Below are 17,622 nucleotides of genomic sequence, written 5' to 3'. Positions count from 1 at the left end.
TAAGTCTCCATATGAAGAACTTTTTCCTGCCCGCTGTTCCAAATCTCTCATCTTTAATCTTGTATTTATGACAGCTCATTCTTGATCTCTCAAATCACTGGCAACAGCCTGCTTCCACCAACCCAGTTACAACCTTTCAATCTCCATCACATCGTCCCATTATTGTATTTGCTAACTCAACGGTCCAGCTTTTCCAGACTTTTTGCATACCTACATTTCTTCATTACAGAAAGCATCCGGGTGAATCTACACAGCAAATTCCAGTTAAAACCAAATATTTCAGTTCACTGAAAAGCACATTCTATAGCACTTAACTACAGCTCATCTACTAATAACTACTGAACCCCCAACTCTCACCATATTCCCACTTTCGAAGTCCTTATTCTCATTCAGTTATCAGTTCACTCCATGATGCACTCTCAACTCGAGCTAGGACTCTCAAAACTCATTTAATTACCAAACATAGAGAGCGCTGCTTTATACCTTACACGTTTATCCTGCAAATAAGATCCTAGCCTGATATTTCTCTGGAGGATCACCACCCAACTGCTGCGCTGTAATTTCATGAGAAACACAAACACCCATACAGACCTGATAAATTAACAGATGCTCTCTCCGAAGGACTAACCAGTGTCTGCAGAGGCTGGAAATTTCGTCAACGAGCAGTCAATATGAAGTGCAAAGAAAATTCAGCTGAGGAAATTCAAATGGTGTAAAACATGGTCCCTGGAGTTATACACAACACATTATGAGGAGATCATGTACAATGCCATCCATTTGAAATAGAGTTTGATACATGAGTTCAGTAGGACTGACCAAGATAGGTCAAACTCCTACAAAGAAGTTGTTTTCAAACTTACCAACAGGATGGGCAAAACCTATTTCAACTTAAAGGGTTCAAAATCTAGGAGAGTTGATTTTAAAATTAGTACATTTAGCAGAACTATTTTCCAAAGTGTTACATACATGTAATAAGTTGCGAGGAAGGTCAATTAAGCAAACATATGAACATACATATGAACATAGGTATTAGGATTAGGAGCAGGAGTAGGTCACTCGGCCCCTCAACCATTCAATTAATTTTCTTTGCACTTCCTATTGACTGCTTATTGACAAGATCTCCAGCCTCTGCAGACACTGGTTAGCTCTTAGGAGAGAGCATCTGCTAATTTATAAGGTCTGCGTGGGTGTAGTTCTCAAGAAATTACAGTGCTGCATGGCTGATCTGATTGGAACCTCCTGCCTCACCCTGATAACCTTTAACCCTCTTGTTCATCAAGAATCCATCTACCTCTGCTTCCAGTGCCTTTTAAAGAAAGGAGTTCCAAAGACTCACGACCCTCAGAAAAGATTTATCCTCGTCTCTGTCTTAAATGGGCAAACCCTTATTTTTAAACAGTGACCCCTACAAGAGGAAACATCCTCTCCACATCCACACTGTCAAGACCCCTCAGGATCTTATATGTTTCAATCAAGTCGTCTCTTACTCTTCTAAACTCCGAGCCTGTCCAATCTTTCCTCATGAGACAACCTGCCCATTCCTGGTCTGAGCTTAATAAACGTTCTCTGAACTGAGTCTAATGCAAATACATCCTTCCTTAAATAAGGAGACCAATACTGTATACAGTACTCAGATATAGTCTCGCCAGTGTCATGTACCACTGAAGCATAACCTCCCTACTATTATATTCAATTCCCCTCGCCACAAACAATAACATTCTATTAGCTTTCCAAATTACTTGTTGTACCTGCATTCTACCCTTTTGTGATTCATATACTAGGGCACCCAGGTCCCTACATATCTCAGAGCTCTGCAATCTCTTACCATTTAGATAATATGCTTCTTCTTTATTCTTCCTGTCAAAATGGACAATTTCACTTAGTCCACATTATACTTCGTTTGCCAGAACTTTGCCCACTCATTTAACCTATCTACGTTCCCTTGTAGCCTCCTTATGCCCTCTTACTTTCCTACCTATCTTGGTCCCATCATCCAAGTCATTTCTATAAATTGTAAAAAGTTGAGGCCCCAGCACTGATCCCTATGGCACACCACTTGTTGCATCCCAACAACCAGAAAAAGACCCATTTATAGCTACTCTCTGCTTCCTGTTAGCTAGCCAATCTTCTATCTATGCCAATATGTTACTCCCTATAGCATGGGCTTTTATTTTCCACAATAAAGTTTGACCTGGCACATTATCAAATGCCTTCTGCAAATCTAATTACAGTACATCCACCGGTTCTCCTTTATCCACAGCACATGTGACTCCTACAAATAACTCCAATAAGTTGATTAAACATGATATCCCTCTCAAAAACCATGTCAACTCTACCTAATTACCTTGACTTTTTCCAAGTGCCCTGCCATAACATCTTAAATAACAGCTTCCAACATTTTCTCTATGACAGATGTTAGGCTAACTAGCCTGTAGTTTCTTGCTTTCCATCTCTCTCCCTTTTTGAGTAAAGGAGTTACATTTGCTATTTTCCAACCCAGTGGCACCTTCCCCGAATCCAGGGAATTTTGGAAAACTTAAGCTGACGCATCAACTATCTCACTAGCCACTTCTTTTAAGACCCTAGGATGAAGTCCATCCAGACCCAAGGACTTGTCAGCCCACAGCTCCAACAATTTGCTAAATACCACTTCCCTGGTGGTTGTAATTCTCCCCAGTTCCTCCCTCCCAATTCCTGACTTACAGCTATTTCTGGGATGTTATTTGTATCCTCTATAGTGAAGACCAATTCAAAATACGTTCAATTCATCTGCTTTACTTTCCATTATTAAATTCCCAAACTCACTTTAGTAAGTCTGGGTATTAGATTTTAGTGTACCCCAACCATTTTCAGGCTAATTTAAGTTATATTCATTGTAAGAAGCTGACAAGGTTAAACACCATTTTGTGCTAACAATGATGTTAACCTTTTGTAACAAACTAAACCGAAACAAGATTACAAAGCAGCCACTGACTAGCAACAGATGATTGACCAAATAGTTTACTTCAATGAAGTTACAATTGAAGGATAAGTAATTAATAATCAGGTCGTTTCCAACAAACTTCAGGGCAGATGAGACTTCAGGGCAGATGAGTAGTTGATACTGGGAATGGTTCAGCAATGGATTCCCTGTCAGTAGAAATCCCAATAAGGTGCCGTGTTTCTCAAAGGCAGTGATTGTTTCTCTGTCGGCATGAGGATTTCAAGTTGTTGCCCACTTCTCTTGGATTGATCACCCATTTGAAAGCATGGAGTTGGTAGAGTTTCATTGATAAGTATACTTCACCTATTTCCTGCCACTGTTAGTTAGTTGATAAGTTTCTAAAACTTGCTTATAATCAAGAAATTTTAATACAATATACTGATGTGGTTTCTGAGTCTTTGCCTGGTGATAAATCTGTCGAATTCAAACAATTTAAAAGGGCAATTTGGGTTCCAGTATTAGACAGTGCACAGCTGAATTGGGAGTCTAAAATATCAAAACATCCCTGTTTATACTTGTAACACTTTCTATAGTATCGACACACTTTGTTAACTCTTCTTATTTAAGTATCTATAGAAACGCTTGCTATCCATCTTTATATTTCTAGCTAGCTTCCTCTCATATTCTTTTCCCTCCTTACGAATCTTTTTTATCATTCTTTGCTGTTCTCTATATTCTGTCCAATCTTCTGACCTACTGTCCGTCTTTGCGCAATTATATGCTTTTTTCTTTAAGTTTGATACTGTCTAGCTTTTTTAGTTGATCGCTGATGGTGGGTCCTCCCCTTAGGATTTTTCTTTCTCACTGGAACGTATCCTTTCTCTGTGTTCTGAAATATCCCTTGAAATGTCTGCCATTGTCTCTCCGTTGACCTATCCCTTCACCTCATTTGCCAGTACACTTTAATTCACTCATGCCCTCATAATTGACCTTATTTAAGTTTAAAATACTAGCGTTGGGCCCACTCTTCTCTCCCTCAAACTGACTGTAGAACTCAGTCATATTATGGTCTCTGCCTTCACTATGAAGTTATCAATTTATCCTATCTTGTTGCACAATACCAAGTCGAGTATAGCCTGGTCTCTGGTTGGCTCCAGAAGGTGCTGTTCTAACAAACTATCCTGAAAACATTCAATGAACTCTTCATCTCGGCTGCCTTTGCCCATCTGATTTTTCCAGTCTATATATAGATTAAAAATATCCCATGATTATCACTATACCTTTCTGACAAGCTCCCATTATGCCTTCCTTTATACTCTGCCCTGTTGTGTAGTTACAATTAGGGGGCCTGTATATCACATGCACAAGCAACTTCTTGCTTTTATCATTTCTCATCTCAACCCACACTGCTTCTACATCCTGGCTTCCTGAACTTAGGTCATCCTTCTCTAATGTGCTAATACCATCAATAATTAACAGAGCCACCCCGCCACCTTTTCCTAGCTTCCTGTCCTTCTTAAATGTCACACACCCTTCAACATTTAGGTCCCAATCTGTCACCCTACAGCCATGTCTCTGTAACGGCTATCAGATCGTACATATTTATTTCTATTTGCAATATCAGTTCATCTGTTTTGTTTCGAATGCTACATGCAGTCAGAAACAAAGCCTTTAGTTTTGTCCTTTTCTTATTTTTGTAACCTCTAGCCTTCACTATTGTTTTACTCAGTTTTGTACTCTCTGTCCCTTCTTGTCACGTGCTGTTTATCATTTCCTATATTAATACCTTCCTCTCTTGCCTTGTCTCTACTATTTGGTTTACCACATCTTCCAAAATTTGTTCCCTTGCCCCCACTATTCAGTTTAAAACATTCTCTACTTCCCTAGTTAGAAGGGAAGCTAGCTAGAACACCAGCCCCAGCACGGTTCAGGTGTAGACCGTCCCAACAGTACAGGTCCCACCTTCCCTAGTACTGGTGCCAATGACCAACGAACCAGAACCCAATTATCCCACACCAGTCTTTGAGCCATGCATTCATTTCTCCAATCTTATTGGCCCTATGCCAATTTGCACATGGCTCAGGTAATAATCCAGAAGTTATTACCTTTGAGGTTCTACTTCTTAATTTGGTGCTTGCCCCTCATATTCTCTATGCAGAACCTCTTTCCTAGTTCTACCTATGTCATTGGTACCTACATGGACCACAACAATAGGATCCTTCTCCCCTCCCACTGCAAATTCCTCTCCAGTCCTGAGCAGATGTCCTGAACTCTGGAACTGGGCAGGCAACACAGCTGTCTGGATCCTCGCTCTTTGTTGCGGAGAACAGAGAACAGACTATACTGTCCCCTACTGCCACTACATTCCTTTTTGCTCCCCCTCACTTGAATGGCTTCCTGTACCACGGTGCCATGGTCAGTTAGCTAATCGTTCCTCCAGCCCCCACTCTCATCCAAACAAGCTGCAAGAACCTCAAACCTGTAGGACAAATCATAGGCTGAGGCTCCTGCACTCCTGCCCTTTGGGTCCCCTTACCTGCCTCACTCGCAGTCACACCCTCCTGTCCCTGACCAAATCAGAAGACCCTGTCCTTCAGGGTGTGACTGGCTCCTGGTACAAAGCATCCAGGTAACTTTCCCCCTCCCTGATGCGTTGCAGTGTCTGCAGCTTAGCCTCCAGCTTGGTGAATTTGAGCCAAAGCTCCTCGAGCCACGAACACTTACTGCAAGCATGTTTGCCCTGGATCACACTGGCATCCAGATGCTCCCACATGCTGCAGCCTTTACATCACCTGTCCTGCCATCCTTACATGTCTTTATTATCTAATTAAATTATTTAATTCAATTAATTATTTTTATACATATTTTATTACTCTTACTGCCAATTTGTATTCTTTTTAAACCTTGGGAATGGAATACACCTTAACCACTTACCAGATACTCACCAAACAGTTAGCTGCTACCCCTGTTGTAGAGCAAGAACCAATTCCTAAAGATTGGAAGTTAGAAAAGGCAAAAGCAAAGGAGCACCTTCTTTCCCCTCCTCACCTACCTCCCTAATCACCCATCTCCCAGCACTCTGTTGGAAGTCGCATTCTATGCTATGTCGCACTGAAATGCCTATTTATATCCTTCTGAGACTAAGGAGTTAACTGACACCAGTTGCAGAAAAACTGGTTTAAGCTGCTTTCCTTAATTTGCTAATTTTAGGTGCTCTTGCAGTGGAGCCCTGAAAACCTTACTTAAGGCTGGGAAATTTAGAATTTAGACAGTAAATTTCAGTTAAATCTTAAATACAAACAAAAAAATAGATTTTTACAAAGAGATTAACACTCCCTTACTCACCCAAACTGCCAGCAATCAGACTGTGCAATTAGATTCAAGAGACACTTAGCTGAGCTTCTGGAAAGGAGGATCAGGGATTGGGGAAAAACTTTGGCATCAACCAAAAATAAATATATTTGTTTGATAAAAATCACTTTTCCTGGTATGAAGTTTTCTATGTTTTTCATTACTCATGTGTTCACTGATCAGTGCCCAACACTGATAATCCATCACCAAGGTGAAAGGAACTGCACCTTTCCTTTAAAGCCTTCATTAAATCATTTGAACTTGTATTTACATAGCATCTTTAATGTAGTAAAATGTCTCAAGGAGCATTGCAGGAGTGTAATCAAACAAAAATTACTAAAGAACCAAGGAAGGAGATATTAGGATGGGTGACTAAAAGTCTTGAGGGTCTGGAGGAATTCCAGACTTTAGGGCCTAGATAGTTGAAGGTCTTGAGGGTCTGGAGGAATTCCAGACTTTAGGGCCTAGATAGTTGAAGGTATGGTCAACCATGGTGGAGCCAAGGAAATGAGGGATGCACAAGTAGGGCTTTGCTGCTGAGGGAGGGGTTGTCAAGGCCATGGAGGGATTTGAACATGCCACTTAAAATCAAGATATTGGTGGGCCAAGAAGCTATGCCAGTCAGGAAGCACAGAGATGATCAATGAATGGAACTTAGTATGAGCTAAGACATAAGCAGATTTGGATGAGCTGAAGTTTATAGATGTGCTAGAGGTCAACCAGGAGAACAATGAAATTGTGGAGTTTGGTGACATTAAAAGCATGGATAAGAGTTTCAGCAGTAGATGAGTTATGGCAGGGATGGAAATGGGTAATATTATAAGCGGTGGACATTAGCAAACGTTGCAATGGAGACAGAGGTCACAAGTTCAGTTCAGGGTCAAATGGAACCCCAAGGCTGCACAGTATGGTTCAACTAGAGACAGTGGCTAGGGACCAGAGACAATGGTTTTAGTCTTCTCGATGTTCAATTGGTGAACATTTCGGCTCATCCGGGTCCTGATGTCAGTTAATTAGTCTGGTGAGTAGATAACCTTTTCTCATTTGACAGGAATTCAATTTGAAACATGACGTAACAAATATAGCAAATATTTACTCCCAAAACCAGGGATATAACAACTGGTTACAGTCGGATAAGGAACAAGCTTGTTGCTTCATTCATTTTGGTGAGTTAAGAAAATATATGCAGAATTAAACAATTAGAATTATTATACAATTAGGACAAACTTTCCTCTTACCACATGGTATGTACTAATTGTTATTTTTCAAACAAATGCAGCATTTTCATGGAAATATTTACTGTGGTACATAATTTGCAAATCCAGATCATAATCCAAGCCCACCTCACCCTACAAGATACTCTACCCATTTCCTGCTGGTGCTTCTCCAGAGATTGCTCCATCTGCTGCTGGTTTTGTTCCCTAATGCACTCCAAATCAAAGTGCTGTCGGTTCTGCAGCACTGCCACCTCCTGGCGTCGTTTATCATTCAGCACCTCTTGCAGCTCAGCAAGGGACTCCTCTTTCTCACGCTGCAGGTTAGACTGCATAAGCTCAAGTTGAGCCCTGTGCATGTTGTTCAGGCTCAGGCGCAGGGATTCCAACTCCAGATTGTGTTCCTTCTGCAGGAAAAGAACCGCTCATCTTAGAAAAGAGACAACATATGAACCAGCCAGGTTAATTCAGTCGTACATCAGGAACATTCTTGCAAGAATATTAGCTTGAATTAGATACATTTGTTTTCCATAAATGGAAGGCCTGTGGAGATTTGCGTTTGTGAAGTCACTCCACTATCAAACTAGAAATTGAGTGTCGTAGGTTACAAATTTTAAAGAATATTATACTTAAAGTGCAAAACCATTTTTTAAATTGATCATCTCTGATATTAAGGAACAAAAGTGCTGAACTCAAAAGCTGAGGTGAGTGACTGCTCATGACATCAAGGCAGCATTTGACCAAGTACGACATCAAGAAGCCCGAGCAAAACTGAAGTCAATGGCAATTAGGGGGAAAACTCTCCACTAGTTGGAATCATACCTAGCACAAAGGAAAATGGTGTTGGTTGGTGGAGGCCAATCATCTCAGGCCTAGTCATCCTCACTGTGGTGTTCTGGCCCATACATTTTCAGCTTTTTAAAAAAAAAAGTTATTCTTTCATAGGACATGGGTACCACCAGCTAAGCCAGCATTTATTACCCATCACTAATTTCCCTCAAGAAGGTGGTGGTGAGCCACCTTCTTGAACCACTGCAGGCCACACAGCTACACACAGCGCTGTTAAGGAGGGAGTTCCAGGACTTAGACCCTGCAACAATAAAGGAATGTCGATATAGTTCCAAGTCAGGAGGGTGTGTGGCTTGGAGGGGAACTTGTAGGTGATGTTCCCATGCATCTACTGTCCTTGTCCTTCTGGGTGGTAGTGGTCACAGGTTTGGAAGGTGCAGCGGAAGGAGCCTTGGTGAGTTGCTACAGTGCATCTTGTAGAAGGTACACACTGCTGCCACTGTGTATAGGTGATGGAGGGAGTGAATGCTGAAGGTGGTGGATGGGGTGCCAATCATGTGGGCTGCCCTGTCCTGGATGGTGTCAAGCTTCGAGTGTTGTTGGAGCTGCACTCATCCAGGGAAATAGAGAATATTCCATCACATTCCTGGTTTGTGCCTTGCAGATGGTGGACAGGCTTTGGGGAGTGAGTTACTTGCCATATGATTCCTAGCCTCTGACCTGTTCTTGTAGCCACAGTATTTATATAGTTGGCCCAGTTCAGTTTCTGATCAATGGTAACCCCCCCCCAGGATGTTGATAGTGGGGGAATTCAGCGATGGTAATGCCATTGAACGTCATGGGGAGATGGCTAGATTCTCTGTTGGAGATGGTCATTGTCTAGCACTTGTTTGGAACAAATGTTACTTGCCACCAAGTCTGAATGTTGCCCGGGCCTTGCTGCATATGGACACTGACCTCTTCGGTATCTGAGGAGTTGCAAATGGTGAACATTGTGCAATCGTCAGCAAACATCCTGACTTCTGATCTTATGATGGAGGGAAGGTCAAGGTTGAAGCAGCAGCTGAAGATGGTTGGGCCTAGGATACTACCCTGAGGAACTTCTGCAATGATGTCCTGAGACTGAGATGATTGACTTCCAACAACCAAGACCATCTTCCATTGTGCTTGGAATGACTTCAATCAGTGAAGATTTCTCCCACCCCGATTCCCATCGACTCCAGTTTTGCTTGGGCTCCTTGATGCCACACTTAGTCAAATGCTGCCTTGATGCCAAGGGCATTCACTCTCACCTCCCCGCTGGAGTTCAGCTCTTGTATCCATGTTTGCACTAAGGCTGTAATGAAGTCAGGAAACGAATGGCCTTGACAGAAGCCAAACTGAGCATCAGTGAGCAGGTTATTGCTCAGCAAGTGCCACTTTATAGCAGTGTCGACACCTTCCATCACTTTGCTGGTGATCTAGAATAGACTGATGGGGCAGTAATAGGCCAGGTTGGATTTTCCTGCTTTTTGTGCACAGGACATACCTGGGCAATTTCCCACATTGCCGAGTAGATGCCATCAGTTGCTTCATCAATAACCTTTCCTACATCATGAGATGCGAAGCGTGGATATTCTCTGCACAGTGTTCAGTACCATTTGTAACTCCTCAGATAACAAAGCAATCCATGTCCATATGCAGCAAGACCTGGACAATATTCAGGCTTGTGTTGGTAAATGACAGGTAACATTCATGCCACACAAGTAACAGGCAATGACCATCTTCAACAAGAGAGAATCTAACCATATCTCCTTGACATTCAACAGCATTACCATCAATGAATCCCAAACTATTAATATCCTGGGAATAACCACTGACCAGAAACTGAACTGGACCAGCCATTTCAATACTGTGGTTACAGGAGCAGGGGCTGGGAATTCTGCAGCGATTATTTCACCCCTGATTTCCCAAAGCCTGTCCACCATCTACAAGGCACAGTCTGGAGTGTGAAGAAGTACTCTTCACTTGGCTGGATAAGTGCAACTCCAACAACACTCAAGAAGCTTGACACTATTCAGGACAAAACAGCCTGGTCAGCACCCCTTCCACCACTTGAAACATTCACTCCTTCCACCACTGGGACACAGTGGCAGAAGTATGTACCATAAACAAGATGCACTGTAGCAACTTGTTGAGCTTATTATGACAGCACCTACCAAACACACAACCTCTACCACCTAGAAGGACCAGGGCAACAAACTCATCACCACCTGCATGTTCCCCTACAAGCCACACACATACTGACTTGGAATAATACTGCCGTTCTTTCACTGTCGCTTGGTCACATACCTGGAACTCCACTGTGGGTGTACATAGACCACCTGGACAGCAGTGATTCAGGAAAGCGGCTTACCACCACCTTCTCAAGGGCAATTAAGGATGGACAACAAATCCTAGCATTGCCAACGACGCTCACAACCTATGAAAAATAAAAACTCAGGCACCAAAAAGGGGATTTACACATGGAGGCAAAGGTACTAACCGAGTACTTGGCACCCGTCTTCAACAAGGAAGGTGTTGCCCAAGTCGTAGTGAAAGAGGAGGTAATTTGATGATTGGAGTTATAAGAAAAGCTGGCTTTAATAAGGTTGATAAGTTACCAGAACTCGTACATTGCATTCAAGGATATTGAGGGAAGTAAGAGTGGAAATTGCAGAGGTGCTGGTCACATTCCTCCCAAGATATGGGGGTAGTGCCAGAGAACTGGAGAATTGCAAATGTTACACCCTTGTTAAAAGAAAATTGCAAGGATAAACCCTGCAACTATAGGCTGGTCAGTTTGACCCATGGTGGGAAAGCTTTTAGATATGATAATGAGGGATAAAATTAATAGTCGCTTCAACCAGTGTGGAATAATTAAGGAAAGCCAGCACAGATTTGTTAAGGGCAAATGACTGAGATATTCTGAAGAGGCAACAGAGAAGTTTGATGAGGGGAATGTGGTTGAATGGTATGTATCGTATGATAAGGTGCCATACAACAGACTTTTCAGCAAAGTTAAAGCCCGTGGAAGAAAGGGACAGTGGCAGCATGGATATAAAGTTGACCGAGTGACAGAAAACAGAGTACTGGTGAACAGCTGTTTTTCGGACTGGAGGACCATAAGATCATGAGACCATAAGACGTAGGAGAAGTAGACCATTTGGCCCAGCGAGCCTGCTCCGCTGTTCAATGAGATCATGGCTGATCTGATACCCCTCAACTCCACTTGCCTGCCTTTTCCCCATAACCCTCGATTCCCTTACGGATTAAAAATGTCTATCTCAGCCTTGAATATACTTAACGACCCAGCCTCCACAGCCCTCTGCGGTGAAGAATTCCATAGATTGGCTACCCTCAGAGAAGAGATTCCTCCTCATCTCTGTCTTAAACAGGTGACCCCTTACTCTGAGATTATGCCCTCTGGTCCTAGACTCTCCCACAAGGGGAAACAACCTCTCAGCATCTACCTGTCAGGCCCCCTAAGAATCTTACATGTTTCAATAAGGTCACTTCTCATTCTTCTAAACTCCAATGAGTACAGGCTCAACCTACTCAAACTCTCCTCATAAGAAACGCCTGACATACCCGGGATCAACCTAGTGAACCTTCTCCGGGCTGCCTCCAATGCCAGTATATCTTTCCTTAGATAAGGGGACCAAAATTGTTCACTGTATTCTAGGTGTGCTCTAACTCGTGCCTTGTATAGTTTTAACAAGGCTTCCCTATTTTTAATACTCCACTCCCTTTGAAACAAAGGCCAACATTCCATTTGCCTTCCCTATTACCTGCTGAACTTGTATGTTAGCTTTGTGGTTCATGCACAAGGACCCCCAAATCCATCTGCAGCAGCTTTCTGCAGTCTTTTTCCATTTAAATAATATTCAGCTCCTCTATTCTACCTGCCAAAATGCATAACCTCACATTTTCCCACATTATATTCCATCTGCCAAATTTTTGCCCACTCACTTAACCTGTCTATATCCCTCTGCAGACTCTTTGCGTCATCCTCACCGCTTGCCTATTTTTGTGTCATCTGCAAACTTGGTGATAGCACATTCACTTCCCTCATCCGAGTCATTAATATATATTGTAAATAATTGTGGCACAGCACTGATCCCTGTGTGACCCCATGTGATCCATTAGTTACAGGTCACCATCTGGAAAATGCCTCCCTTATCCCAACTTTGTCTTCTATTAGTTAGCCAATGCTCTACCCATGCTAATATACTACCCCCAACACCATGGGCTCTTATCTTATTAAGTAGCCTTATGTGCAGTACCTTATCGAACCACCTTTAGGAAATCCAAATATATCAAATCTACTGGTTCCCCTTTATCGATCCTGCTTGTTACCTCCTCAAAAGAATTCTAATAAAACTTCTCCTGATTTCTCAGGAATGATTTCTCCTTCATGAAGCCATGCTAACTCTGCTTTGTTATATTATGCATTTCTAAACGTTCTGCTATTACATCCTTTATATCAGACTCCAACATTTTCCCAATGACAGATGTTATGCTAACTGGCCTATAGTTACGTGTTTTTTGTCTCCCTCCCTTTTTGCATAAGGGTGTTACATGGGCAGTTTTCCAATCCTCTGGGATTTTTCCAGAATCTAAGGATTCTTGGAAGGTATTACATGGGGTTGGTTATTAGGGCCATTATATTTATTGATCTATACTAATGCATTAGACTTGGGTGTGCAGGGCACAATTTTGAAATTTGCAAGTGACACAAATTTGGAAGTGAACCATGAGGAGGATTGTGATAGACTTCAAGTGAAGGTAAACAGTCAGTGGAATGAGCAGACAAGTGGTAGATGAAATTTATTCCAGGGAAGTGTGATGGGATACATTTTGGTAGGAAGCAGGAAGAGAAGCAATAGTGCTGGGCCTCAACATTTTACAATTTATATGACGTGGATGAAGGGACTGAAGGAACGTGCTGACGACACAAAGAAAGGTAGGAAAGTAAGTTGTGAAGAGGACATAAGGAGGCTACAAAGTGACATAGATAGGTTAAGTGAATGGGGAAAGATCTAGCAAATGAAGCATAATGTGGGCAAATGCGAAATCGATCATTTTGGCAGGAAGAATAGAAAGGGTAATTATCCAAATGGTGAGAGGTTGCAGAGCTCCGAGATTCAGAGGGATCTAGGTGTCCTAGTGCATGAATCATAAAAGGTTAGTATGCAAGTACAGCAGGTCATTAGGAAAGCTAATAGAATGTTATCATTTATTGTGAGGGGAACGGATTACAAAAGTAGGGAGGTAATCCTTCAGTTATACAGGGCACTGGTGAGTCATCTGGAATACTGTGGACAGTACTGGTGTCTTTATTTAAAGAAAAATGTAAAAGCGTTGGAAGCAGTTCAGAGAAGGTTTACTAGACTAATACTTGGAATGGGCAGGTTGTCTTATGAGGAAAGGCTGGACAGGTTAGGCTTGCATCCAGTGGAATTTAGAAGAGTAAGAGGCGTCTTGATTGAAACCTTTAAGATCCTGAGGGGTCTTGACAGGGTGGATGTGGAGAGGATGTTTCCTCTTGTGGGAGAATGTTGAACTAGGGGTCACTGTTTAAAAATAAGGGTCGCTCACTTAAGGCAGAGATGCAGAGAAATTTTTTCTCTGAGGGTTGAGTGTCTTTGGAACTCTCTTCCTAAAAAGGCAGTGGGAGCAGAGTCTTTGAATATTTTTAAAGCAAAGCTAGATTCTTGATTAACAAGGGGGGTGAAAGGTTATCAGGGTAGGCAGGAATGTGGGGTTGAAATTACATTCAGGTCAGCCATGATCTTATTGAATGGCTGAACAGGCTCGCAGGGCCGAATGGCTTACACCTGTTCCTTATTCGTATGTTTGTATGATGGAGGTGTTCAAAGTCATGAGAGATCTGATTCGAGTAGGTAGAGAGAGGCTGTTCCCTCAGCTGTGGCTCAGTCCATAGCACCCTCGCCTTTGAATCAGAAGGTTGTGGGTTCATGTCCCACTCCCGGAAACCAAGAACTGTGATTGTACTCGAAAGAGTTGCAATCTGTGACTGTTGATAACTCGAAAGAATTTTTGGAGGTGTCAGCTGTGGCTCAGTTCATAGCACCCTCGCCTTTGAATCAGAGGGTTGTGGGTTCGTGTCCCACTCCCGGAAAACCAAGAACTGTGATTGTACTCGAAAGAGTTGCAATCTGTGACTGTTGATAACTCGAAAGAGTTTGGTGGTGTTAATTGTATCAATTAAGGTTAAGTACATACAGGTGGAGAGCATTGATAGGACGGTTACTGGAGCACAAATAAAGACAGTACTGCAGTTGTTTAAGCTCAAATGGTTAGAGTATGGTGCTAATAATGCCACGGTCATGGTTCGAATCCCGTATTGGCCAGTATACCTGTTCCGAAAAACTGTATAAAGGGACAGTGCCATTAACAGTTCCAGGCAATGGGTGGTTGAAGAGGTCACCCTGCCTCTCTTCCGCAGCTACATTCACACCCGGGTGTTCCTGGAGAACGAGCACATGGTGAGGTCTTCTGCGACCAGTAGATACCGCAGAGGCTGGGGTACACCATCTGCCCCAGGAGTGACATTTCGATTTAATTATTCAATAAATTTCCTTTAAAGTTTTGGTTTTTGTTATGCAGTCCCTTTAGCTGTTAATTAATTTAATTATTAGCTTATTTGTTTATTTGGTATACTCAAAAGAGACTGCTCACTTAGTGTCCACTGGTACACTTTGAGGCCTTCTACAATCGGTGGGCACCGCAGGGGCTGGAATGCACTATCAGCACTGGTGATGATATTTTAATTTAATAAGTTTCTGTTAAAGTTTTCATTTGTTGTTACAGTACCTCTTCTTTAAGGGATTTTTTTTAAGCTTATTCGTTAATTTGATTTTCTCAGAAGAGTATAACGAGGCACTACTTTCAAATGGGACACTTAATTGGTTACAGGTTCAGGTTCCTCAGGAGATGTATGAAGAGACACTTACTGACATGGGGGTTGAGTGAAGTCAGGAGATATATACCTGTAATCTTTCACTCTGAATAAATCTATTCCAAGTAAAGGCTGGCAATGGTTTCTTCCTTCACCAACTGGCTATCAGGAGTATGACAGGTGGAAGTATCAAGTACTAGGGGCACCAATTTAAGGTGGCTGGCAAAATAACCAGAGGCAACATTAGAAAAAACTTTTTTGTGCAACAAGTGGTTAGGATCAGGAATGCACTGCCTGAGTGTGGTGAGGGAAAATTCAGCTGTGGCTATCATAAAGGGAATTGGATAATTACCTGAAGAGAAAAATTATTCAGGGCCACAGGGTAAAGGAAGGGGGAGTGGGACTAGCCAAGTTCCTCTTTGCAAAGAGCCTGCATGGGCACAGCAGGCTGAATGGCCTCCTTCTGTGCAGGAGCCGTTCAATGATTCTATTAAGAAACAGTGATGTGTACCCATGTACTTGCTATCTTTGTCCTTCTAGATGGTAAAGGTCATGGCTTGGGAATGCTGCCAAAGAAGCCTTGATATATGGTGTATCATATATTGTAGAGTATAGAGACTGCAGCCACATTGCACTGGGAGTGAATGTTTAAAAGCAATGCATGTAGCATTTGCCACTTTTCAGTCCAAGCCTGAACACTATCCAGATCTTTCTGTATACGGGCACGGACTGCCTCATTATCTGAGCAGTTGCCAATGGAACTGAATACTGCGATCATTAGCAAACATTTCCATTTTTACCTTATGTTGGAGGAAAATCTGAAATATAAAATTCTGGAAATACTTGCACACCTGGTAGCATCTATAGAGTGTAAACAGAGTTCATGCTTGAGGTCAAAATCCTGGAACTCCCTTCCCAACAGCAGTGTGTGTGTACCTACACCATATGGACTGCAGTGGTTCAAGAAGGCAGCTCACTTTCTCAAGGGCAACTAGTGATGGGCAATAAATGCTGGCCCAGCCAGTGAAGGCCACATCCTGTGAATGAATAAAATACCTCTTTCAAACCTGCACTGTTTCTAAGTTGTCTTATTGCTTGTCCGCCATCCAGTACTGCATAATCAGAAATTTTCTCCAACTAAATATTGGCAAAACTGAAGCCACTATTTTCTGTCCCCTCCACAAACTTAATCTTCTTCCCTGGTAATTGTCATGGCCAAACCAGACTGTTCACAAACTCAGTGTTGTGTTTAACCTCGAGATAAGCTTCTGTCCACATAGACACTCCATCACTAAGAACGCCAGTTTCCACCTCATTAACATTGCCCAACTCCACTCCTTGCCTCAGCTCATCTGCTGCTGAACCCAAGTCCATGCCTTTGTTACCCCCAGATATGGCGATTCCAACGCACTCCTGATCATTTTCCTCTTTAAACACAAGGTCAACCAAAACTCTGCTACATAGATCCTAACTCGCACCAAGTCTTGCTGACCACTATCCCTATGCTCGCTAACCGACAATGGCTGCCAGTTAAGCAATACCTTGCCTTTAAAATTTAAAATTCAATTTTCAAATCCCTCCATGGGCTCATTCCTCCCCATCTCTGTAAACTCCTCCAGCCTCCTCAAGAAACCTGTGCTTCTCCAATTCTACTTTCTTATGTATTACTTCATTATTGGTGGCCATTCCTTCAGCTACCAAGGCATAAGCTCTGGAATGCCCTGACTAAACATTTTCACCTCTCTACTGCTTGTCCCCCTTTAAGACGCTCCTTAAAAAGTACTTCTTTGATCAGCTTTTACTCAGCTGCTCTAATATATCCTTATTTGGCTCGCTGTCATATTTTATTTGGTGATCTTCTTATGAAGTGCCTTGGGATATTTTAAAAATGGTATATAAAAATACAAGTCATTGTTGGCGTTGTGTTAGGGCTCTGCAATACTCCCCACTCAGTTAAAGCCTACCTTGATGCCAGGGCAGTCATTCTCACCTCATTTCTGTTAAAAGGATTGTTAATGTAAGCTGCATAATGGACCCCAAGAAAAGAACAGATCACCGTTGCTCGGCTTAGGATCTGCTCGAGATTGTTTAAACACCTGTTGATCGAACGCCATTACTTTTGTGGAGACAGAGAAAATAACTGAAGTGTCAGTCAAATTGCGAGCTGTATTTAAAAGAACCTACCATCGACAAGCCACTGCCCCAGAGATGTGATTCAAAGTAAAAGACTTCTAAACTAAGCAGAGTTGAGATGTCACTGCAGCAATGGTGCCACTACACCAAGCTTCATGACTGCTCTCTATTTCACAACTTCGAGTTTGAATGCAGAATTGTAGATTGCTTCTGAAACAGCTGTACAGACTACAAGAGAAAACCATGCTACACTACAACTAGGTCCATCA

General features: G+C 42.3%; 1 protein-coding gene across 9 annotated transcripts in view; it reads right to left on the bottom strand.

Moving 5' to 3' along the window:
• pcnt (pericentrin) overlaps positions 1–17,622 on the bottom strand; it is a 344,329-nt gene that overhangs the window by 239,870 nt on the left and 86,837 nt on the right. For all 9 annotated transcript variants that reach the window (XM_078551646.1, XM_078551643.1, XM_078551644.1 and 6 more), the window contains one exon: positions 7,640–7,895. In XM_078551646.1, the coding sequence (XP_078407772.1) occupies positions 7,640–7,895 (256 nt within the window). The remainder of the gene's footprint in view (positions 1–7,639; positions 7,896–17,622) is intronic.

This window comes from Cetorhinus maximus, chromosome 11 (assembly GCF_964194155.1).
Source record: "Cetorhinus maximus chromosome 11, sCetMax3.hap1.1, whole genome shotgun sequence".
Classification (NCBI taxonomy): domain Eukaryota; kingdom Metazoa; phylum Chordata; class Chondrichthyes; order Lamniformes; family Cetorhinidae; genus Cetorhinus; species Cetorhinus maximus.
The sequence above is the reverse complement of the archived record's forward strand: the minus strand, read 5'-3'. Positions and strand labels throughout refer to the sequence as shown.